This window comes from Rana temporaria, chromosome 8, assembly GCF_905171775.1.
Source record: "Rana temporaria chromosome 8, aRanTem1.1, whole genome shotgun sequence".
Lineage (NCBI taxonomy): Eukaryota > Metazoa > Chordata > Amphibia > Anura > Ranidae > Rana > Rana temporaria.
In genome coordinates this window covers 75,438,008-75,464,784 of record NC_053496.1, presented here as the reverse complement: position 1 = coordinate 75,464,784, position 26,777 = coordinate 75,438,008, and the positions used below count along the sequence as shown (strand labels likewise).

The window sequence follows — 26,777 nt, the reverse complement described above, 5'->3', positions numbered from 1 at the left end:
TATATATTTCAGCATTGATGGTGCTTTCCAAATGTGCAAGCTGCCCATTTCATACGCACTAAGGGCCCTTTCACACGGGCGGACGAACGGTCCGTTTTTTACAAGTCCGTTTACGGACTCACAATGCATCCCTATGGGATTGTGGACGTTAGCGGATGAGTATCCGCTAACGTCCGTAAAGCTCCGCCTCCGCAAAGATCCGCTTTTTCAGAAGGAAGAAAACCCTATTTTTCTTCCGCCTGGCAGAACGGATCGGATGAATACGGACACACGGTCCGTATTCATCCGATTCCCCATAGAGGAGAGCGAAGGAAAGACAGGGCGGTCTCTGCACAGTGTGCGGGGACCGCCCTGTCCGCCGACAGCTCAGCGGGGATTTACGGATGATCCCCGCTGAGCAGACGGACACACACGGGGCGGATCAATACGGATTCGCTCCGTGTGAAAGAGTCCTAATGCTCACTTATACTATCAGAGCTGCAGCCTTTTGAACTGATTGCAGAAAATCAGCCAGAAGGTCCCTCTCCTCTTTAGTCTGAAGGACATGGCACCCAAGGTTGAAAAAAAGAATGTAAAATTTTGATCCGTCTGACCACAGAAGTTTTCCAATTGGCAACAGGCCATTTTAAATTAGCTTTCGCCCCAAAGAAGACAGCGGTGACTCTGGATCGTGTTCAGATATGAATCCTTCTTTGCATGATAGAGCTTTACCTTGCATTTATGGCATGGTGAACTGTGTTCACAGACAGTGATTTTTGGAAGTATTCTTGAACCCATCTGACTCTCTAGGATACTTTTTTTTATACCCAATCATGTTACTAACCTAACTAGTTGCAAATATTTTTACCAGCTTTTCTTTTTAGGCCTCTTACACACCGCAGCTGGAAAAAGCTCAGTACAGCTTTTTTTTTCTACTGACCTAAAATACAGCCCATTAATTGTAATGTGCCTATGCACACAGGCACATTCGTAAAAGAAAATACATTTTAAAAAATCTGAATTTTTGGTCAGTAATTTACGCCTCGTGCACAACTTTTTGAGACTTGCTGCCATTAATTTCAAAATGACCTTATTTTTTTCTTGGTATAAACACTGGATATGTTTTCTATTTTCTAAAGTGAATAAAATATGGGTTTATGAAATTTGCAAATAATTGCAATCGGTTTTTATGTAGATTTTACACAGTTGGGAAGATTTACTAAAACTGATGCACACAGAATCCTGTGCAGCTGTGCATAGTAACCAATCAGCTTCTAGGTTTGAGGCTGGGTTCACACTTGTCCGACAAACGGTCTTACATTGGGAGCTTCATGTAGCATGACGTGTGAAAATCAATGTTTCCCTGTGAGAGCTGTCTTAACTGGTCCTACACAAGTCGGACTTTGAAAATGCTCCCTGTACTACTTTTGGTCCTACATTGATCCTACTTCAACCCATTGAATATCATTGAAGTCGGACCAAAGTAGTATCCTGTTCATGAAAGTAGGATGGATGTAGGACCAATGTAGGATAAATGTAGGACCAATGTAGCAGAGCAAAGTAGGATGAAAGTAGTGTAGTAGTGTGAACCCAGCCTAAGCCCTGGTTCACACTGCCACAACTTTTGCATTACTTTGAATCTGACATGTTGGTGGGACTTCAAAGGAGAAGAATAAATTCAATACCTTCGCCACCTCCCCATCCTTTTTAACCAGATGTCCTTCCTAATTCTTTATGTGGCCAAATTGTCTGTCCTACTTTTTTACTGTTTTCATACTTAAAGAATTTCCTGGGATTTTTTTTCTCTCCTCCGCTATGTGTATTTCGTGTTATATATTAGCCGCCCTAATTGCACCCTTACATATCTTGTTGCATTCTTTGTAAAGTCTGAATGCTGATGATGATCTCTCAGCATTGTATTTCTTGAAGGCCTTCTCCTTTGCTTTTGTATGCATTTTTACATTGGAGTGAAGCCATCCAGGACTTTTGTTCGCTCTTTTAAATTTATTTGTCAATGGGATACACTGGCTATTGGGTGCTTTTTTATGTGATAGGGAAATATCTGTTTTTCATTTTATGTTTTTTATTATAAAATGTTAACAATATTTTCAGATTCTGATTCCATGAACGGTTATTTTGACATTAAAATTAATTCCATAAGGACTATTCAGCAAATGGACTGTATAAAGTTTAGTACGGTAGTAAGGTCTTCGTGTTCATCATGGTTGCAGAGGAAGCCTTGAGCTATAGATTTTAATATTAGAATCTGTCAGGGTAACAAAAAAAAGATTAGAAGGCATATTTATAAAACAGTTTTTTATAAAACAGGGTTAAATATTGAGTTGGCCCACCCTTTGCAGCTATAACTGTTCTAACTCTTCTGGGAAGGCTGTCCACAAGGTATAGGAGTGTGTTTATGGGAATGTTTGACCATTCTTCCAGAAGAGAATTTGTGAGGTTGGCACTGATGTTAAACTAGAAGGCCTGGCTCGTGGTCTGCGCTCAAATTCATCCAAAAGGTGTTCTATCGGGTTAAGGTCAGAACTCTGTGCAAGCCAGTCAAGTTCCTCTACTCCAAACTCACTCATCCATGTCTTTATGGACCTTGCTTTGTGCACTTGGCCAAATCATTTGGTGGAGGGGGGACTAAGGGGTGGGGTTGTTTTTCAGGGGTTGGTCTTGGCCCAACCTCATAGACACACTCCTAAACCTTAACAGCCTGAGTTGAAGCTGTTATAGCAGCAAAGGGCGGGCCAACTCAATATTGAACCCTGCAGACTAAAACTGGGAGGCCATTAAAGTTTATGGGCGTGTAAAGGAAGGTGTCTCAATACTTTTGGCAATATAGTGTATATATAAAACTGTATAAAATAAACTAGAACCTAAGAACTTAATTTCTTCAAAAGTTAATTTGCAAGAATTTGTGAAGGTCAATAAAACGTGCTTGCTACCGGCTACCACAGTGTTCTGCCAGAAGTGGTGGTGTTTTGACCTTGTGCCGGCTGTTGCCTGACATATCCACTCTCCCTGATAAAAATCACATACTATGATAAAATTAACATCTTCACAAGACTCAGTACTAAGGAAGTGCAGGGTAAAGCTGACCTAAGGACCTTGGATTAGCAAAAGTATTGAGCATCTCTGCTAATAAATGTCACATTTCTTTCTTAGTAAAAGGGTCGCTACAAGACACAAGTCAGAGGTATGGATTAATATTCCAGTAAATGACAGTATCAAATATACTTTCCACTGTGCTTCTTTCAAAAAGATACATGAAAGCAGGAAATAACTTACTGGGATCTCGCGGCATGTCTTCCAGGACAAATATTAATGCTATTAAGCCAGCCGAAACGGCAAAAAGCAACACAAGAAGTGTTATCAAAATTATTTCCAAATTGCTTAAAACTCTTTTCTTTGTTCCCATTTTCCTTTAAGGTCAAGATCTACAAGCTGAGAGAAAAAAAATCACGTTATCAAAATTGAACAAAGAGAAGCTTTAAAACTTTAGAAAATTCTTTGTGTGTGTTATTTTTTACAAAGTTAGTCCACCCAAAAAGTTTTCTATTGTGCAGAATTCAGAAAGAAGACATCTGTTGCAACGTGGGGGTAAAGGCAGGGCTGTCTTAATGAGAGGACACACTTGGGCATTGCCCAGGGGCCCCAGCTGCATGGGGGGCCCCTGCACTTTCCCTAAAGCAGCTGGACCTTGAACCCACACTGCCCCGAAATTGGGGGCCCCATAATGGCACTGAAAGTGATAGATACACAGGGGAGGCAGTCTGCCTCCTACCTTCTTGATGTCTGTTTACCTGCACTGTCATTGTAGGGGCCCCAGAGCATTACTTTGCCCAGGGGCCCATGATGCTGTTAAGACGACCCTGAGTAAAGGCAGCGTTCAGAAATCCTGGTGGGATTTAGGAGAGCTGGAGCCACTGCTCCATTGTGGCAACTAGAGATGTGCACAACAGAAAAATGTGTTTCCTTTTGTTTGGATTTGTGAATGATTTATTTTCATCATATTCATTATCTTAAAAGGATTCGTTTTCAGAATTTGTTTCGTATATTCAAATACATTTTGTATATTCATTATTTTTTAATCGATATGAAATTCAAATTTATTTTGAAAGACAGCTATATTCTTTCTATTTTATTCTATTCATTTTTTTTCTATTTGTTTTATTTTATTATCTTATTTTCTATTGTATTCTATTTTATTATATCCTCACAGATGTACTGTAAACGCACTGTTGTAAAAAAAAAAAGGTGTAGATATTTTTTTGTGTGCTAAGGCTTACAAAGTGCATATAGGTGTGACGAGAGCCTCATGCTGTAGTCTTCAAAACATACAGGGGCAGATCCACAAAAGAATTACGCCGGTGTATCTATTGATACGCCGCGTACTTTCAAAGTTCCCGCGTCGTATCTTTGTTTTGTATCTACAAAACAAGATACGACTGCATCTGGGCTCGATCCGACTGGTGTTCGTCTTAGTACGCCGTCGGATCGTAAGTGCATTTTTTCGCCGGCCGCTAGGTGGCGTTTCCGTCGAATTCCTTGTCGAGTATGCAAATTAGCTAGATACGGCGATCCACGAACGTACGTCCGGCTGGTGCATTTTTTTACGACGTTTGCGTTCGGCTTTTTCCGGCGTATAGTTACCCCTGCTATATGAGGCGTACTCAATGTTAAGTATGGCCGTCATTCCTGCGTTGAATTTTGATTTTTTTTACGTCGTTTGCGAATAGGGATTTGCGTAGAATGACGTCACCGTCGTAAGCATTGGCTTGTTCCGGTTTAATTTCGAGCATGCGCACTGGGATACCCCCACGGACAGCGCATGCGCCGTTAAAAAAAAACTTCATTTACGTCGGGTCACGACGTATTTACATGAAACATGCCCCCATCACATTGATTTGAATTGCGCGCCCTTATGCCGCCAAAATTACACTACGCCGCCATAACTTATGACGCAACTTCTATGAGGATAAGGAAATTATGCTGTAAGTTACGGCCGCGTAGTGTATCAGAGATACGCTACGCCGGCCGCAACAATGCGCCGATGTACGTGGATCTGCCCCACTGTGTTGTAAAAAGAAAAGGTGTAGATATATTTTTTTGTGCTAAGGCTTACAAAGTGCATATAGGTGTGACGAGAGCCTCATGCTGTAGTCTTCAAAACATACAAAGTGCAGGATTCAGACATCATCCACACAAAAACTATCCATTTTGAGGCATTAAACTGTTAAGATTGTTTATGTCCAAAAGGGCAATTGTTTGTTTTTTGGAATGTTTGAATAGAAATAGAAAAAGCATACAGCTTATTTGCAGTCACTTACTCTCAAAGATTTTATAAATATGGATCCTTGCATCTTTGTCATATTGGATGCGTCTTAGGCCCTTCCTGTTGAGCATATGCATTTATACAGCCTCCTGGAAGTGGATCTTTTCCCATGAAGCCACGTATATGCAATGCTGTGTTTTACCAAGAGCTCTGTACTGATGATCATAAACTGAGAGGCCTGGTTCCAGTCCAGATCATCTAATCATTTGATCTGATTGACCCAAACTAAACTTGCAGTGACACTCTAAGTTGAGACAGAGGTCTCCCCGCTGGTTACAGTGAACGGAGATGGCGTCAGTGCATCATTCAGAGGTGTAAGAGCATTATCAATGAGAAGAAAAGGTGCCGCTCACCAACCCAGTGCTAAAGTATGTAGATGAATGCAGCCAGCCAACGCTCCAGCCATGCTCCAGCCATGCTCCAGCCAAGCCACGCCTGCATATATATACTGTGCCTTGAAAAAGTATTCACACCCCTTGAAAATGTTACAACCAAAAAACATAATGTATTTTATTGGGATTTTATGTAGTAGACCAACACAAAGTGGTACATAATTGTGAAGCGGAAAGAAAATGATTTTCAATTTAAAAAAAAAAAAAAATATGTTAAAAGTGCGGTATGATTTTGTATTCAGACCCCTTTACTCTGATACCCCTAACTAAAATCTACTGGAACCAATTGCCTTCAGAAGTCACCTAATTAGTAACTAGAGTCTATCTGTGTGTAATTTAATCTCAGTATAAATACAGCTGTTCTGTGAAGCCCTCTGAGGTTTGTTAGAAAAACCTTAGCAAACAAACAGCATCACGAAGGCAGAGGAACACACCAGACAGGTCAGGGATAAAGTTGTGGGGAAATTTAAAGCAGGGTTAGGTTATAAAAAATATACCAAGCTTTCATATCATCTCACTGAGCACTGTTCAATCCATCATCCAAAAATGGAAAGAGTATGGCACAACTGCAAACCTACCAAGACATGACGGTCCACCTAAACTGACAGGCTGGGCATTAATCAGAGAAGCAGCCATGGTAACTCTAAAGGATCTGAAGCGATCCACAGCTCAGATGGGAGAATCTGTCCAGAGGACAACTATTAGTTGTGCTCTACACAAATTTTATGGAAGAAAGCCATTGTTTAAAGAAAGCCATAAGAAGTCCAGTGTATAGTTTACGAGAAGCCATGTGAGAGACACAGCAAACATGTGTAATAGGTTTTCTGGTCAGATGAGACCAAAATGGAAATTTTTGGCCTAAAAGCAAAAAGCTATGTGTGGCAGAAAACAAACAATGCATATCACCCTGAAATATGGTGGTGGCAGCATCATGTTGTGTGGATGCATTTTTTTCAGCAGGGACAGGAAAATTGGTCAAAGTTGATGGGAAGATGAATGGAGCCAAATACTGGGAAATCTTAGAAGCAAACCTGTTGGGCCGCGTACACACGACCAGTCCAAACCGATGAAAACGGACTGAAGTTCAGTTTCATTGGTCCAAACCGACCGTGTGTACGGCCCATCGATCTGTTGTCCTCCGGACAAAAATTAGAGAACTTGCTTTAAAATCGAACCGATGGACGGCTGAAGTCAAAACCGATGGTTAGTACACAAAAGCATCGGTTCAAAACCCGCGCATGCTCAGAATCAAGTCGACGCATGCTTGGAAGCATTGCACTTCGTGTTTTTTCAGCACGTCGTGTGTTTTACGACACCGCATTCTGACCCGATCGGTTTTTTAACTGATGGTGTGTACGCACATCAGACCATCAGTCTGCTTCAGCGGTGAACCGATGAAAACGGTCCGTCGGACCATTCTCATCAGATGGACCGGTCGTGTGTACGCGGCCTTACAGTCTGCAAAAGACACAAGACTGGGGCAGAGGTTCACCTTCCAGCAGGACAACAACCCTAAACATACAGCCAAAACTACAATTGAATGGTTTAGAGCATGGGTCTCCAAACTTTCTAAACAAAGGGCCAGTTTACTGTCCTTCAGACTTTAAAGTGGAGTTCCACCCATAAATATAACATTACATCAGTAGTTTTAAAAAAAATTCATTAGTCCTTTAAGAAAAATTTTTTTTTTTTTTTAGATGCCTTCAAAGTGTTGTTGCTAGGCAGAATAGTTAATCTTCCCACTTCCTGCACCTAGGTGCTTAAGCTTCCTAACCTACGCCGAACAGACTCCTGGGAATGTAGTGGGTGTAACTTTCCAGGAGTCTGTGCACTCCCCAGTCTCGAAGAACCATGTGACTTGGACAGTACAGGTGCTGAAACCTGATCTGAAACCTATTACACTACTTGTGCAGCACTGAGCATGCGCGAGATCTGCAAGGCTGAAATCCAGGAAGTCATGATGCCCACACTTAAGATGGCCCCGGTCAATTTCTATTTTATAAAGTGTCTAAATGCTGTAACAACCTAACAAAACGGACCTTAGTTTACAGACTAACTTTACTAGAATACATTAAGCTTGTGTATTACAGGGGTATTTATATTTAAAAAGTGAAATTGTGGCCGGAACTCCGCTTTAAGGGGGCCGGACTGTGGCCATCAGGAGTACAAAATCCCACATCACTGTTGTCAGTGGGAGAAATTGTGCCCCATCATTGATGTCATTAGGAAGAATTGTGCCCCGTCATTTGGAGGAATCCTGCCCCATCATTGATGTCATTGGGAGGAATTCTGCCCTTCATTGGTGCCAATGAATAAAATAGCACCCCAAGGGTCAGATTAAAGCAAACAAAGGGCCCGCTTCTGGCCCCCAGGCTGCATTTTCGAGACCGCTGGTTTAGAGCAAAGCATATTCATGTGTTAGAATGGCCCAGTCAAAGTCCAGACCTAAATCCAATTGAGAATCTGTTAAATCTGTAGAATGGACAAAAATGTCACTCTCTAGATGTGCAACTCTGGTAGAGACATACCCCAAAAAAAGCAGCTGTAATTGCAGCGACAGGTGGTTCTACAAAGTATTGACTCAGGGGGGCTGAATACAAATACACTTTGTGTTGGTCTATCACATAAAAGTATTTCAATGTATTTCTTAATAGACGCCAGTGGTAGGAATAAAATATGTGCATATATTTCAGTAGTAAAGCTTTGAAATAAGCAGCCACAAATGAAGCAGAGGCTATAAAGCTGATGGCAGGCGCTTTAGCAGTATAATTGCTTTTGTTAAAATGGCACAAATGTTATGATTGCAATCACAGAACAAATTAAAAGAAAATAGTTGTTTTTATTTCTGTTTAAAAACATTGCGTTCATTAGCTTTATTGGACAGGAACATAATGAAAAAATGTTTTCCATTTTAGGGGACACAATCATTTGTCCGAAATAATTATATTTTCAAGGAAAATATGGAAATTGGCTAAACCTTATCATAAATACCCTTCAAATATATTACACTGTGCAATTCACCAGCTCAATTCACTTTGAATGAAGATAAAGTTTGTCCTATGCTAACCATTTAGGGGAAAGGCTACACAATTTGTATTATTTAGTAATATTAAAAGGAATTCCAATTTTGAAAGTTAGTTAACCTTCCTGGATGTGACTGCAAGAGGAAAATTAACAGATTGAACAGAGTTATAATCCAAATGATAGAAAAATAATCAAGCCCTAGATTCTTCAAAGAAGTTCAGATGCCAAACCCTAACCCCATTGAAATCAATGGGAGCCAAATCAGTCCAATGAAAAATTTCAGTTTTTATAGGCTAATAGGCAATAGGGGCCAGATTCACGTAGAATTGCGGCGGCGTAACGTATCGTAGATTCACAAAGCACTTGCGATGAAAACTACGCTCGCGGCCTCCGGCGCAAGGCGGGCCAATTCAAATGGGCGTGTGCCATTTAAATTAGGCGCGCTCCCGCGCTGGACCGACTGCGCATGCTCCGTTTCGCAATTCCCGTTGTGCTTTGTGCGCCGTGACGTCATTTTTTCGAACGGCGACGCGCGTATCGTAATTCCGTATTCCCGGACGGCTTACGCAAACGACGTAAGGGCCAGATTCACGTAGAATCGCGGCGGCGTAACGTATCCTAGATACGTTACACCGCCGCAATTTTTCATCGCAAGTGCCTGATTCACCAAGCACTTGCGATGAAAACCTACAGCGGCGGCCTCCGGCGCAAGGCGGGCCAATTCAAATGGGCGTGTGCCATTTAAATTAGGTACGCTCCCGCGCCGGACCTACCGCGCATGCTCCGTTTCCGAACTCCCGCCGTCCTTTGTGCGAAGTGACGTCATTTTTTTGAACGGCGACGCACGTAGTGTAATTACGTATTCCCCGGACGGCTTACGCAAACAACGTTATTTTTTAAATTTCGACGCGGGTACGACGGCCATACTTTACACAGCAATACGATTGCTGTGTAAAGTTAATGCACCAAAAAAACCGACTAACTTTGCGACGGGAAACTAGACTAGCGGCGACATAGCGAACGCGAAAAACCGTCGGGGATCGCCGTAACTCCTAATTTGCATACCTTACGCTGGTTTACGACGCAAACTCCCCCCAGCGGCGGCCGCGGTATTGCATCTTAAGATCCGACCGTGTAAAACAATTACACCTGTCGGATCTTATGGCTAACTATGCGTAACTGATTCTATGAATCAGTCGCATAGATAGAAACAGAGATACGACAGAGTATCAGGAGATACGCCGTCGTATCTCATTTGTAAATCTGGCCCTTGGTTTTTATAGGCTAATAGGCAAAGGGTTGTCAAAAATAGAATTTCGGGAAGACCCGGGGGAAAATGTACCAAATACAAACAATTTTTTAGTGCTGACATTTACAATGAAAAAATGTTTTTTAAATTGCAGGCAAATTACCCTTCTGGCTTCTATTAAAAAACGTCCCCCAAAATGTGAGTGCCTATTCGGGCAGTGGTGATGTGGCTATTTCCTCAGCTTGATGGCTTAATATACAGTACCTGTATCCATATTTGTAGGGTGTTGCCTAGCAATTACAAGAAGCTGCATTACTTATAATTTTTCTTTTACCAAATATTGTTTTAACCTATTGTTATAAGGCAGGGGTCTCCAAACTTTTCAGCATGTGGGTCAGATTGTATTGTTTCCTATCAGAAGCCCCCTTCACATAAGAGCCCCCTTGAGCCCTCAGTACCTTGTCCTATCTTACAATCTTCACCATAGCAGCAGCATGGCACTGGACAGTAGGTGGAGCAGGTCTGGACAAAGGGCAGGAGGCAGAGTAGGTCCTTTTCTGAGGTATGAGGCCCAGGATGCAGCAGCCCTGGATCAGTATTATGTGCTTCCACTGTGCTTTCAGGCGGCTGACAGTACCATAACAATGAATGACATTGTGGGGGAGTTTTACTAAACCTGATGCACACAGAATCTGGTGCAGCTGTACATAGTAATCATCAGTGCTTAAAGGGACATTATCCTGAGTGCATAAAAGTTGGGTCCCAACCAGCTGGCCAGCAGAAGAGAGTATATTATAGAACTGAACTATTAGAGTGGCATAATTCTCCTTAGTTAGGATTGTCCCAGTAGATGTCATTGTATAGGGTTTAGAAAAAGTTGCTCTCTATGCCTATTGCTTGTTTTTTACGGCATATTTCTTTCTACTGTTCACCTGTTGCGATATGTGTCATTACTGTTATTCATATCTTTTTGCTACCGGGGTACTGCATATAGATCTACAAATATTCCCCACCCAGCCAGGTGTGTGAGGCCGCGTAAACACACGGTCGTTCCAAACCGATGAGAATGGTCCGACGGGATATTTCCATCGGTTCACCGCTGAAGTGGCCTGATGGTCTGATGTGCGTACACACCATCATTCCAAAAACAGATCGGGTCAGAATGCGGTGATGTTAAACACACGACGTGCTGAATAAAACGAAGTTCAATGCTTCCAAGCATGCGTTGACTTGATTCTGAGCATGCACAGGTTTTGAACCGATGCTTTCTGTACTAACCATCGGTTTGGACCGATGGGGCAGCGGTCCATCGGTTCGATTTTAAAGCATGTTTTAAAATTTTGGACCGAAGGACAACAGACCGATGGGCTATACACACGGTCGGTTTGGACCGATGAAACTGAACCTCGGTCCATTCTCATCGGTTTTGTCCGACCGTGTGTACGCGGCCTAAGAGTGTTTTTTGCAGAGTTGTAGCCACAGGAACAGGGGACCAAATACATCCAATAGCTCATTCGAGGGTAATTACGTGCTACATATGTAGCGATAAAAACTTTGCGAGACCTTCCCTTAATTAAATCGAGTTAATCAACCTTAACCCCAAAGCCATGCGTTTTTTCTGACCTCTTATTTCCCAGAGGTCACCCGTGTAAGATAACAAATAAACCTAAAGAAAAAGATATTTTTGATGATGATGATGGAACAAAAACTATGGTTGAAACCACTGTGTTATGGGTGGTAGTAAAAAGCACTGTAACACATATGTTGTAACAGTATAACAGAAAGAATTACTACCACTGTGTCATCTGCAATGGCGTGCGCACAGGGTGTGCCGGGTGTGCCTGGGCACACCCTAATCACCTAGTGCACATTAGCTTAATCACGCTGTGTAGCAGCAGGGAGATGAGAAAGATCTCCATTTTACCAACTTTGCCACTTCTCTTTCACTGTGTCGGCAGGGAGATAAATGTGCCAGGGCCATATATATATATAGACAGACACACACACGTGTGTTTGAGCTTTGGGGTGCACACCCTAATGCAATAGGCTGCACACACCTATGGTCGTCTGTGTTGTTGCTAAAAGAATAGGACAACCATTTGTTCATCTAGGTGTTAGATATATGTACTGTTTTAGGAGAATGCATACTGTCACTTTCCATCTCTCCACCAGCAGCCTACACCTGACCTGACCTTAGTCAGTATTTTATTTAGGTATTACTCAAGTTATAATTAAATAACTGGGCGAAAATGCCCACATGGACCACATATACTTTGCATAGGTATGTAACATTATAGTATCATTAAATCCAACAAATTAAAAAAATATTTGGGGGTTCTGGCATAGGGAATACACTTTTCAGTCTCAGGGGGCTACTCAATGATTTTGGAGGAGAAGCTGTTTAACCTTAAACTGCATAGGGGGTATTCCACTCTCAGGGGGGTAAGGATGTGGAATTCACTTCCACAATTGGTGGTGTCAGCAGAAAGTATTGCTCATTTTAAAAACTCTTGGATGCGTATCTTAGCGAACACAGTATACAGGGATACGGAAAATGATTATGAACAGGCACACCTACACAGGTTGAACTGGATGGACTGGTGTCTTTATTCAACTTTACCTACTATGTACCTATGTATTTTTACATACAATATTACATATTAAAGTGGAACTAAAGTTCTGCATGTGCCGGAGTGACATCATCCCGCACCAGCCAATGAAGCTGACTGAAAAGAAGTGATGCTGGCACCAGTGAGGGACAGGACCACTGGAGGAGTGGCGAGTATAAACTGCCTTTAGCTCCACTTTAATAATAATCACTTAAAGTGTTACTAAACCCACAATAGTAAAATCAGTGTGTATATGCGGTAAACCATGCTTGTTATACTCACTGTGGAAGCTAAGGGGTTAACCTCTGCATTGTGTAAAAAGGCTGTTTGTTCCTGTATGCACAGATCCTCCTTTTTTCCACTGACTCCAGAACAGGTCCGGGTAAGACAGAGCTTTTAGAGTCAGGCTGCACATGCTCAGTTTGGTGTGTATTGCTAGAGAGTTTGTTTTCTTGGGAGAGAGCATGTGATTACCACAGGGCTAATCAGCAGTGTCCAGGCAGAGGGTCAGGGGTCCTGGATCCTGATAAGACAGCTCAGTGCAGTATGAAATCTCTTCCTACAAGCTTTACCAGGAACTGATAGAAGTCCCAAGGCTATACTGCTGATGAGAAAAGCTATTTAGCAGTTTATATTTATTAAAATAATTGCATTTCCATGTTCTGTGGGAGACCAAATATAGTAAATACAGGGTCCTGGGTTTAGTAACACTTTGATCATTTTATATTTCCTCTGTGTTTCTGCTGCAGCATCAGATCCAATACTGCGGCAGTTGCCACCTGTACTACAAATGCTTGTTTTTCTGTGAACGTGTAAAGTACTGTCCAGGCAGAGGGTCGGGGGTCCTGCAGCCTCATAGGTCAATCTGGGGAGAATAAAAACTCCTCCAACAAGCTTTAACCAGATACTGATATAAGTCATAAGACTGCTCTAAGTGCTGATGAGAAAAGGTATTTAGCCGTTTACATTTACTAAAATAATTGCATGTCCATGTTCTGTGTACTGTGGGAGACCAGATATAGTAAATGCAGGGTCCTGGTTTAATAACACTTTAACTTCCTGTCCCAGTGAATGGGAACAGGGGATTTCTGTACATTAATATTATTTATTTTTTGACATCTTTATTCATGTTATTCTTGAATGTCAGTCATAGGTTCTTCACAGCCCATTAACTGACGCAAAGTTGACTTTTTTGCTACTACAGAAATATCCAATTTTGCATCACAGACAGTATTATCACATTTTAAATCTACACACCCCATGATCTCCTAGCAGGGTGAAAAGTGAATGCCTTAATAGTATATGGGAGACTGAAAAGGCTACCCTGCCAGCTCAATTTATTTCAACGTATTAAGTAAAATAGAAACACTAATGCCCCGTACACACGATTGAAATTTCCATTGGGATAAACTCTGACTGATTTTTCTGATGGAATTCCGTTCAAGCTGTCTTGCATACACATTGTCACACCAAATTCCGACCGTCCGAAACGTGGTGACGTACAACACTACGAGGAGCCGAGAAAAATGAAGTTCAATGCTTCTGAGCATGCGTCGACTTGATTCTGAGCATGCATGTTTTTTTTCTCCGTCGGAGTTCCACACAGACGAACGTAATTTCCAATATAAATTTTTTTTCATCAGAAAAAAAGGGAACATGTTCTTTTTCTAACTCCGTATGAATTTCCGATGGAAAAACTCAGATGGGGCACACACACGGTCAGAATATCCGATGAAAAAATTCCGTCAGACTTTTTCCATCAGAAATTCCAATCATGTGTATAAGGTATAACATGCCTACTTCATTGCAAAAACTACTGTTGTAGGATTCCATGGTGGCTTGCTACATGCTTGAAAGCCTGGGCATTCAGTCATATGACTTCTGCTGTAGGAGGAAGAGTTCAGATCCCTTTCAGCAAAGATCATGTAACCATGTTGCCAAACTATGTGGCAATGTGTTCTCAAACAGTGGGATCTGCAAAAAAAAATGTAGTCCAAAGCTTTCGTTCCTTATATTTTTCGAATTTTAGGTAATGATAGGTAAATCGTTTTATGAGGAGGGTAAACAATAATAATAATATTTTCATGAAAAGAAACACAGACTGTGAAAATTGTAGTGTCCCCTTAAACAAGAGGTCAGTGGAGAAGGTCCCACCTTACGCAAGTCAGTAGAGATTGACCTTCTTACACTGGTGGTCAATAATGAAGTGCCCCCTTACATTGGTAGTCAGCAGAGAAATGCCCCCCTTACATTGGTAGTTAGTGAAGAAGTGCCCTCATTGCAGCAATGGTCAGTGAGGTGTCCCCTTACATTGGTGGCCAATGGAGGGCCCACTTATACTGTGATCAGGTAAGAAATGCAGCTTTACTTTGGCGGTCTACGGAGAAGAACTCACTCAAACTGGTGGTCAGTGTTGTAGCGTAGCCTCCTATAATGGATTTTAGTAAAAAATTGTCCCTGGTTGGGAAAGCCTGCATTAGCCAATACTAAATTAGTTGAACCTTGTGTTATTTACACAGATTATACAGTTCTTCAAGTTATTATGATTGCGTACGTATACAAAGTTATGATATTTCCCTGTAACAGCACAAACAGATCGATTGGAACAAATGTTCTTCTTAAGAAATATCTTTTATTGATTTTACAGAAGAAATCTTCTAAGCTTAGTGCAATCAGATGTTAGTGACTTTGTTAAGCTGGAAGACTTTAAAAATACACTATATTGTAAAAAGTATTGGGACACCTGCCTTTACACGCACATGAACTTTAATGACACCCCAGTCTTAGTCCGTAGGGTTCAATATTGAGTTGGACCACCCTTTGTAGCTATAACAGCTTCAACTCTTCTGGGAAGGCTGTCCACAAGGTTTAGGATTGTGTATATGGCCTGGCTGGCATTCTCCGCTCTAATTCATCCCAAGGGTGTTCTATTGGGTTGAGGTCAGGACTCTGAGGTCAGGACTCTGACTCTATGCAGGCCAGCCAAGTTCGTCCGCCCTAAACTCGCTCATCCATGTCTTTATGGACCTTGCTTTGTGCACTGGTGCACAGTCATGTTTGAACAGGAAGGGGCCATCCCCAAACTGAATTGGGAGCGCAAAGTTGTCCAAAATGTCTTGGTATGCTGCTGACGCTTTAAGAGTTCCCTTCACTGGAACCACGGGGCCAAGCCCAACCCCTGAAAGATAACCTCACACCATAATCCCCCCTCCACCAAATGATTTGCACCAGTGTATAAAAGCAAGGTCCATAAAGACATGGATGAGCAAGTTTGGAGTGGAGGAACTTGACTGGCCGGCACACAGTCCTGACTTCTACCGGATAGAACACCTTTGGGATGAATTAGAGCAGAGACTACAAGCCAGGCCTTCTCGTCCAACATCAGAGCCTGACTTCAAATGCGCTTCTGGAAGAATGGTCAAACATTCCCATAGACACACTCCTAAACCTTGTGGAAAGCCTTCCCAGAAGAGTTGAAGGTCTTATAGCTGCAAAGTGTGGGCCAACTCAATATTGAGTCCTACGTACTAAGACTGGGATGCCATTAAAGTTCATGTGCCTGTAAAGGCAGGCGTCCCAATACCTTTGACAATATAGTGCATGTTATCCCAACATTTTATATTCATGATATGTGCCTGTTGTACACGGCGCACGTTTAGGAGATATTTCCACTACCTATAGGTAGGCCTTATTCTAGGCTAACCTATAGGTAGAAGTCCAAAAAGTGGGTTTACAACTTAAAACAAAAACTGACTGTAGGTAGCAAAAACCCAAAAGTCTTGAAGACAAGATTTAGTCTAAAGAGTGGTACATACTTGCTTAGAAGTACTGGGGGCAACCTCACTGGATATGTTGTGCTTAACCTTTCTGTTTCTGTCTGGAATGCTGGACTTTGGGATTCCTTTTTCAAGAGATTGTTATTTTAATAAAAAATGTAATATTTACAAACATGCCATATTTACCTGCTCTGTGCAATGGTTTTGCACAAAGCAGCCTTGATCCTCCTTCTCTTGGGTCTCACGTTGGCGCTCCTGGCTCCTCCCCCCTGCTGAGTGCCCCCACAGCAAGTCGCTTGCTATTGGGAAACCTGTGTGTGCTCGCTCCTGCACCCTGCTCTGTGTCCATAGAGCGTGTCTCGGCTCTGCATCCAGCTTCCTCCTCACTGGCTGTTATTGACAGCAGCGGGAGCCAATGTATATGAGCCAATGAGAAGCGAAAGTCTCGACAGAGCCTTGGCTCTCGTGCACATCACTGGTTTGAGAATGGGCTCAGGTATGGGGGCTGCGAGGACAGCTGCATGCAGAAGGTTTTTTTTACCTTAGGCTGGATTCCCATCTATGTATTATTAGTGCTTTTTGCATTTTGCAGATTTGCACTACAGAATGTGTTCTATAGGAAACCATGTCAAATGGACTGCAAATCTGCAAAATGCAAAAAGCACTAAAAATGCATAGGTGTGAATCCAGCCTTACTACATAGAGTGGAGGAGGGTAACAACATAAAAACTTCTGCCCTAAGGCTGGATTCACACCTATGCTTTTTTAGTGCTTTTTGCATTTTGCAGATTTGCACTACAGTCCATCTAACATGGTTTCCTATAGAACACATTCTGTAGTGCAAATCTGAAAAATGAAAAATGCACTAAAAATACATAGGTGTGAATGAGGCCTTAGGGCAGAAGTTTTTTTTTTTTTTACCCTCCTGCACTCTATGTAGTAAGGCTGGATTCACACCTATGCATTTTTAGTGCTTTTTGCATTTTGCAGATTTGCAGTACAGTCCATTTGACATGGTTTCCTATGGAACACATTCTGTAGTGCAAATCTGCAAAATGCAGAAAGCACTTGCCCAGTAACTGAGCAGGACCGTGGATCTGTGTGTGTAAACACACAGATCCACGTCCTGTCAGGGAGAGGAGAACGATGCTGTGTCTCTTGTACATAGGGACACAGATCGGTCACCTCCCCAGTCAGTCCCCTCCCCCTACAGTTAGAATCACTCACTAGGCTACACATTTAACCCCTTCCTCGCCCCCTAGTGTTAACCCCTTCACTGCCAGACACATTTATACAGTAAACAGTGCATATTTATAGCACTGTTCACTGTATAAATGTCAATGGTCCCAAAAATGTGTCAAAAGTGTCCGATGTGTCCGCTATAATGTCGCATTCCCAATAAAAAAAAAATCGCAGATCGGCGCCATTCCTAGTAAAAAAAATCATAATTATGTCCCCTATTTTGTAGGCGCTATGGGCCAGATTCAGGTAGAAGTGCGGCGGCGTAACGTATCGTAGATACATTACACCGCCGCAAGTTTTCATCGCAAGTGCCTGATTCACAAAGCACTTGCGATGAAAACTACGCCGGCGGCCTCCGGCGTAAGCCCGCGTAATTTAAATAGGCGTATGCCATTTAAATTAGGCGCGCTCCCGCGCCGGACCTACTGCACATGCTCCGTTTCCAAATTCCCGCCGTGCTTTGCGTGCAGTGACGTCATTTTTTCGAACGGTGACGCACGTAGCGTAATTCCGTATTCCCGGACGGCTTACGCAAACAACGTGAATTTTTAAATTTCGCCGCGGGAACGACGGCCATACTTTATACAGCAATACGATTGCTGTGTAAAGTTAAGGCACCAAAAACGACGACTAACTTTGTGACGGGAAACTAAACTAGCGGCGACGTAGCGAACGCGAAAATCCGTCGTGGATCGCCGTAACTCCTAATTTGCATACCCGACGCTGGTTTATGACGCAAACTCCCCCCAGCGGCGGCCGCGGTACTGCATCCTAAGATCCGACAGTGTAAAACAATTACACCTGTCGGATTTTAGGGATATCTATGCGTAACTGATTCTATGAATCAGTGGCATAGATACTCTGAGAGATACGACGGAGTATCTGAGATACTCTGTCGTATCTCCGCTGTGAATCTGGCCCTATAACTTTTGCGCAAACCAGTCACTATACGCTTATTGCGATTTTTTTTTCTTTTTCTTTTTTACCAAAAATATGTAGAAGAATACGTATCAGCCTAGACTGGGAAAAAATATATATATATATTTTTTTTTAATAGGATATTTATTATAGCAAAAAGTAAAAAATAGTGTTTTTTTTCAAAATTGACGCTCTTTTTTTGTTTATAGCACAAAAAATAAAAACCGCACAGGCGATCAAATACCACCAAAAGAAAGCTCTATTTGTGGGAAAAAAAGGGCATAAATTTTGTTTGGGAACCACTTCGCACGACCGCGCAATTGTCAGTTAAAACGGCGCAGTGCCAGGAGCTGAAATTTCTCCTGGGCAGGAAGAGGGTATATGTGCACAGTAAGCAAGTGGTAAAGGGGCATTAAATACCAGGATTGCATTACATACAGAGTGCAGAGTCCAGGAGGGATACACATAGAGTGCAGAGCTGTCACTTGTAAACACAGAAACTGGACTTCTGTGTTTACAAGTGATTGTGGTCATCAGGCACCAAAGGGTCTGAGCCAGAGGTGGTGGAACTAAGTTCCACCAAGTTCCACCTGAAAAAAAAACCCTACCCATTGCACATTATTGAATGATTGAAGTCATCAAAGCTTCACCTCATCAACTAAGCTCTGTGGATAATTCCCTTGCAAAGTTAACAACGTATTTGCTTCCATGATAATGGACTATACCCAAAACTCAACAGCAACTAATTTCAACCATCTGACACTAGAACACAAAAATTCTGTATGTATTCATCAATAAAAAATATCAAATGGCACATGACATTTGTAAATATATGTCCGAAAAACTATAAAAGCTACAAAAATTCAACAAGACATGGCAAAATGCAGTAGAGTCACCAATATGAATAGGTTACCGTAGTCACCCTGGTAAAAGATGGTTTGTTGCTATGGGTTACAGCATTTTGTACCACCTTTTTGCTTTTTTATTTCATTTGATACAGTATATACATAGATGAGCACACACACATCTCTCAACTGTTAATTTAAAACCTCAAGAACAGACAGAGGAAATATTACTGGCTCTGAAAAGAAGAGGAATTCTAAGAGCACAGTCTAAATGAAATGCCTTTAGGGCTGAATGTCTTACCTCTGAGTACAATTCCCACTGACTGTTGAATATAAAAGTACAGATGTTTCCTACCAAGAGGAGAATGTTCCCGAGTCTCACTCCATTAGGATCTCCTGTTATGAGCATACACTGAACTTAATCTTATACTGTTCACTCTGAATCATTGCTCACTGCTATTCCAGCCTTATCTTTATTACTTCAAGGATGTTCCTCTTAACTCTTCTCGCTGATAACAACCCCTGTTGCTGGATGTTAATGGGGTCCTGGAAAGAAGTCAGCTGCTTCATGAGATGACACCAACACAGACAATCAAAATCTTTTTTATATGATTCTACGTATTGTACTTTACACCCTATGGTACCTCTCTTATATCCCCTATCACATTTATTGATACAGAGACGAAAACATATCTATAGCAGTGCTATCACCCAGAACCAAGCATGAAGAAAACAACAGGATAGCAATGAGTGTTATTAAACCAAGCGGAAAAAAAAATAAGAACATCAGAACCCAGAGGCGAGACAGAAATATTCATGCCATACACAATTGCAGCATTATTCTCTAGTCTGGACCAGCTGCATTATGCAAGATATTAAAGAACATTTTTTTTTTTGCATTATACTTTATACATAGACCAGTGTTTGACAAATTTGCTTGGAATCCAGGAGCCAGCTAAAAAAGTAAGGAGACAGAAAACGCGCCCCGCCAAGCTCACGCGCAGAAGCGAACGCATACGTGAGTAGCGCCCGCATATGTAAACTGTATTCAAACCACACATGTGAGGTATCGCCGTGATTGGTAGAGCGAGAGCAATAATTCTAGCCCTAGACCTCCTCTGTAACTCAAAACATGCAACCTGTAGAATTTTTTAAACGTCGTCGCCTATGGAGATTTTAAAGGGTAAAAGTTTGTTGCCATTCCACAAGCGGACGCAATTTTGAAATGTGACATGTTGGGTATCAATTTACTTGGCGTAACATTATCTTTCACAATATAAAAAAAATTGGGCTAACTTTACTGTTGTCTTATTTTTTTATTAAAAAAAGGGTATTTTTTTCCGAAATATATTGAAGTGATTACATCACAGCATAAAATTGCAATGTTTAAGAGCCACGCATGGCCCCTTCTTCAGGCATGAGTAGGGTTGCCACCTTTTCATCAAGTCAAAACCGAACACTTTAGAGGTGCACAGCTATTTTTTTTTTATTGTATAAACTATACAAATATGTTTCTATTAAATAACATTTCTAATCATATGAAGTTAATAACAAGTGGCCCCCTTTACATCAGAGTCCACAGAGTTCACCTTTTACATCTAAATCCGCAGAGTTCTCCTTTTACTTTTGAACTTGCAGAGTTCCCTTTCACTGTAAGGGGGGACTCTGTAGACTCTGATGTAAGGGAGAACTCTGAGGCCTCCAACATAAGGGATGCTCTAGGAACCCTGATTTCAGGGGAAACACTGAGAACTCTGATGTACGAAGAAGACTCTGATGTAAGGGGAAACACTGTGGCCTTCGGTGTAAAGGGGAAATCTGATGTAAGGGGTACTCTGAGAGCCCTGATTTGCCTTAGTGTACTCAGAGGCTGGAGAGAGAAGATGGGAGACTTCAGTCAAAGACAGGGAAGGATGGTGATCTCACTCACCCCTTGACAGTCAGCACCTCTCATCCAGATGTATCTGAGGCTGCTGGACCTCAAATTACCAGCCCAAACTTTCCTTTTTTTCTAAAGGCACAGTGCCAGGTATTGGAGTGTGGGCAGACACAGAGGGGCAGGGGTGGGGGGAAAGGTGCAGATCGAGCCCTCTCTTCTCTCCCGTCTGTGTGTGTTTGGGGGGGGGGTGGTTTGTTAGCGCTGGCTTTGAGCAGTGTGAAGGAGTATAACAGACACTCTTAACTTAGACAGCTGCAGCCAGCAACCCTGCTGGGAAGCCATAGTCCATTCCGAATAATGTGTCCGGGTTTCAGGCAGTCTGAAACCTGGGTGCATTATTCCAAACCCGAATTGTCTGGGTGAATCCTGGACAGGTGGCAACGCTGTTCCTCATTTGGAGCAATGTCCCTCTGTCCCTCTTTCCTCCTCATTTGTCCCTCATTTTGGTCCGATCTATATAGTTGTATATAAAATGCACTTTTTATCTTTAAAAAAGTGTTTCCCAGTGCTAAAGCTTTCATTCATATTCTAAATTGCTGCATTTTTCAATTTTAAAAGCCAATATAAAGGAATAGTAGTGATAAAAAAAAATGTTGGGGTTATTTCCCCTTTAAGGGGGCGTGGCATGGGACGTGTCCTATGCCTACATACGTTTGCTAGGAGGTGTCCCTCATTCCCATCTCAAAATGTTGGGAGGTATGTACTTGCCCCATCACCCTGTGTATGCCTGGCTGGCCCGAGTCCTCTGAGTTTACTGAATTACCTACACAGGGTGACACAGCAAGTTCTTTTCCCCAACGACACAGTGTAAAACCTAATGTGACAGGGGGGCGCCTGGGCGAGGTGCTCATGCCCAGAGAGGGTTTTCAGTCATTTGAGTGTAATATAACTAATTTAGCTGCCAGAATCATACTGATGGTCTTTTTTATTAAGGGAGTATAATATGCAAAGACTACAGGTGGTCCCCGAGATACAAACATCCGACTTACATACAACTTATACTTACAAACAAAGGGGGACAACAGGAAGTGAGAGGAAATCTAATTCCTAGGAAGGGAAATTCACTCCTGTAAAAGTTATCATTGGGAAAAAGGTTGAAGCATTATCACCATTTTTTTGTTTCCACAACAACCCATAATTTTCCAAATCTAATGCCTCGTTTCCACTGAGCGGATCGGTTCGGTACGGTACGCTATTTTGGGTGTTTCCAATATGAAAGTGTGCCATTAAACCGAACCGTACCGGACCATTCTGGGTCCTGCTTCAGATGTGGGGCCATTGAAAATGGAACGGTTTCATTGAGGCGGAGATACAATACATTCCACTGATTGGTGGATGCGCTAGACATTTTTTCTAAACCCTGAATGGTCCCTGACGGTCCGATTTGCAGTGGAAATGCTCACGAGAATAGACCGGTCCCATTCTAACCGCTCCAAATTTACTGACCCGAACCGTTCCGTTCAGTGGAAACAAGGCATAATTGTCACCGGGACAGAAAGTGAGATGAAATCTTCTGAACAGGGTCACAGATAGCAAAACAAACATTACAGAGGTGTTAACACTACCCTATGCTATCCAAAAAAAAAAAAAAAATTATAATTTTTGGTTGGAGTTATACTTAAAAAATTTACCTGTTCCAACTTGTTTGTAATCCGTGGGACTGCCTGTATATTTCTCATGCAATTGTACAGAAGCCTCTGTTTTGTGTAGTCAGATGATTAAAAGATGAAAATCACTAGGTAGCTCTAGATTACTGAATATTGCACAGCCTAATCAAATAGGGCCAAAGATGTTCACATCACTAAGATAATCAGTATTATCCAACCCTTAGTATTCAGATATCAATATTTATTACTTTGCTCATTAGCATTTTTGAAATCCGAGCTCTGATTGGTTTCGCTAAACACAACTGTACTTTTGGTTCAATGTAATTAATGAGCCAATAGTGTTCTTTCTGGGTGACTGCTGACCTCCACCATATAATTCACGCAGTCATTATTTGGTGGTGATTACTAATAAATGGAATGAGAACTGGTAGGCGCGAGGAGGTGTTGTCAGGAGGCATGCATCTTGGGACATGTGGAAGTTGTTATATAATGTAGAAAACCCCAGAATACAATACACATCACCAGGTTTATCTTGTTTTCTTTAAGTGATAAATATTTTACGGCATTTTATCTCAGTGGACTTTCATTAGGGTTGATCGTCACATAAGCAGTTTTTATTACTATTAATCAGTGATTGAGTGATAGCAAGGATAAACACTTTTGATAAAATATACCCATCTGAAATGACGATGAAAGTTCACAAGATATCCTCTGTGTTCATTGCTTTGTTGAAATCGTCATTTATTGAGCTGGTTTGAAAAAGGGCACAGTCCTAAAGTATCATTGTAAAGATGTATGTTTTAAAAAAAATATGTTATCTAAAATCGCAAAACCTGATAAAACCCAGATTGTGCAGATAGGAATATAAAGAATTATGCTGTTGTAAAAAATAAAAACATTGGAGGTGACAGACATTTAATAGAAGGGAGGTCAAATATTATTATAATCTAATAGAGAAATGGCGGTGCGTTACCACTGACAGTCACCTGAACGTTCTATGCACTCTTACAAGCTGGGCCAATTAAAGACCATCACGGCATATGAAGAAAAAGATTTGCCATGTTATAAGGAACATTAAGGTCCCTTTCACACTGGGCGTGGGAGGTGCGCTGGTGGTATCGCGGCTCTATTTTTAGTGCCGCTATACCGTCGTTTTTACCGCGATATTCGGCCATTAGCGGTGCGGTTTAAACCCCCGCTAGAGGCCGAAAAAGGGTTCATAACGCCCGCAAAGGGGACTCTGCAGAGGCACATTGCCGGCGGTATTACTGTGGTTTCCCATTGCTTTCAATGGGAAGGAGCAGTGAAGGTGCGGTAAACACACCGATCCTTCACCTTTGGAGCGGTCCTGCTAGCGCACCGCTTCAGTATAAAAGCCTTCGGGCTTTTACACTGAAGACTGCAGGGCAGGATTTTTTCAGACGGTATTTAGATTATATTTTTAGCGCTAAACCGCCTGAAAAACGTGTCAGTGTGAAAGGGGCCTTAAAGTGGATGTAAACCCTCCATACACCCAGTGAAGTGAACAGCCTCAGATGATACACAGGGATGAACCAAATCTCTCCACATTTATATACGGTTTAGAAAGTTCAGATCGTATTAGGAAATTTTCTCTTCCTGTTTAACACAGAGTGTGATGTCTGGGCATACAGCCAAGATAGATAAAATTGCTGATTGGAGGAAAGGCACACACCCCCTCTCCTCATAGGCATAGACTCACAGAGGTGTTTTGTAACAGGGCCAGCTCCCTGCTAATCTATTTATAGCAACCTCCCCAACAGAAGAGTCAGGCTGCTTTTATCTGATGTGTCCGAGAATTTGTCAGAAGTTCTCAGACTAATAACAGAGGAATGGGTCAGGAGAGAGCTACGGGACTTAGCTCTTTGAAATGAGATAACAAAATACTGCAGATATATGTGCCCAGCTCAAATTTCATGAATTGGGTTTACATCCACTTTAAGAATGTTAATTATGCCTAAGCACTACCCTAAAAAACCCTGTAAAATCTGAGGCATTGTTGTCTCTGACTATTATTCTGATATTTAGAGCGATATTTGGTGCTCCTCACTGTTCTCTTTGGTGGAAGCTCAAGGAAGCAAAACAATACAGAACAATGCATGGTAAAGCCTCGTACACAAGACGAGAATGTCGAACAAATGATTGTCTATTTTGTATGCTAGTCTCATATAAAAAATGAAGAGGTTACTAAAGTTCAGAAAATTCTCGTATGACAGAATACGACTTCTCATGTGATACTGTATAATGTGTTGCATTGTACTGTATTCTTTAGTTTCCGGGCATGCGTGGTCTTCCGATTTTTTTCAGAATGTGCTGATTAACTTCAATACTCAGGACACTGTTCAGCTTCAGCGCCGTTGCACTTAGAATGGCAATTGCATGGTCATGCAACACTGTACCCAAACTAAATTTGTATCATTTTCTTCCCACAAATAACGCTTTCTTTTGGTGGTAGTTGATCACCACTGGGGTATTTATTTTTTTTCTAAGCAAACTAAACAAAGACCGAAATTTTTGAAAAAAAAAAAAAGTTTTTCTTTGTTTCGGTTATAAAATGTTGTTTTCTCCTTCACTGGCGGGCACTGATGAGGAGGCAGTGATATGTAGAATTGATGGGCACCAATAGGCAGCACTGATATGCAGCACTGATGGGCACTGACAGGCGGCTGTGATGGGCGCTGACAGGCAGCACTGATTGGCACTGATAGGCACTACTGACTGGCACTGGCAGGTGGCATGGATGGGCAGCACCGATGATGAGGTACTGATGAGGTTTTGAAAATGCAGAACATTCTAATTTACACCCTATAATGAAGATCTGCAAACACAGTACAGACCGTGTTGATTATGTTAAAAGTGAATGTAAACCCTCACATATACTAAGTGAATAGCCTCAGATGATACACAGAGATGAAACAAATCCTCCTACATATGTTTTACTTGTTTACCTGCGGTCTTCTCTTCCCTACACCCCTTCATAAGGGCAGAAAAGTGTTACAATCTTTCTTCATCTGTCAGGCCGCGTACACACGACCGGTTTTCTCTGCAGAATCCAGCAAGAAACTCGATGGGAGACGTATTCTGCCGAGAAAACCGGTCGTGTGTACACTTTTCGCCGAGAAACCCATCAGGAAACTCGTGGAGCCAAAAAGAGAGCATGTTCTCTATTTCCAATGGGAAAATTTGGCTCGACAAGTTTTTTGACAGCCGAACAAGGAACTCGACGGGGAAAACGATGTGTTTCGCCCGTCGAGTTTCTCGTCGTGTGTACGAGGCCTCAGAAGTATAGAGGAGGGGGTGGAGAGGCTGCAGTAACAGTGTTTGAGAGCTGATTGGAGGAAAGGAACACACACCCCTTCACACAGCACAAAACTGAGCAGTCTCCTGAGCTCCGTCCCCCCCTCCCCCCTGACCGCCACAAAATGTGTCGGGAAATCTTCTCAGAAGTGACTCATGCTGATAACAGACTAACGAAGCACTAAAGAGAAATTACAGCTTTGGAGAGAAATAAGTAAACACTACAGATATGCAGTATGTGAATTGCTCAGATTACACGACTGAGGTTTACAACCACTTTAAAGTGATTGTAAAGCTTTGTTTTTGTTTTTTTAAATAACAAACATGTCATACTTACTTTCTTAAAGTTTGTTTTGCACAAAGTGGCCTCGATCATCCTCTTCTGGGGTCCCCCATCTGCGCTATCAGCTCCTCCCCACATCATATAACATCCTAGGAGAAGCGCTCTCCCAGGGGGTTGCCTTTTGGGCGCACTACCGAGTCGAGCATTTGCATCCATAGATGCAGGATGTAGGACTGGGCCCTGCCCCCCCCAGGGGCC

The 26,777-nt window shown here is 42.1% G+C and overlaps 1 protein-coding gene across 1 annotated transcript in view; it reads right to left on the bottom strand.

Annotated features, from left to right (window-relative positions):
* ASAH2 (N-acylsphingosine amidohydrolase 2) overlaps positions 1-19,866 on the bottom strand; it is an 83,856-nt gene extending 63,990 nt beyond the window's left edge. The window contains exons 1-2 of the mRNA XM_040362061.1: positions 19,677-19,866; positions 3,252-3,429 (exon numbers count right to left, since the gene is read on the bottom strand). Coding sequence (XP_040217995.1) covers positions 3,252-3,403 — 152 coding nt within the window. The 5' untranslated portion in view covers positions 3,404-3,429; positions 19,677-19,866. The remainder of the gene's footprint in view (positions 1-3,251; positions 3,430-19,676) is intronic.
* Positions 19,867-26,777: the final 6,911 nt, after the last annotated feature.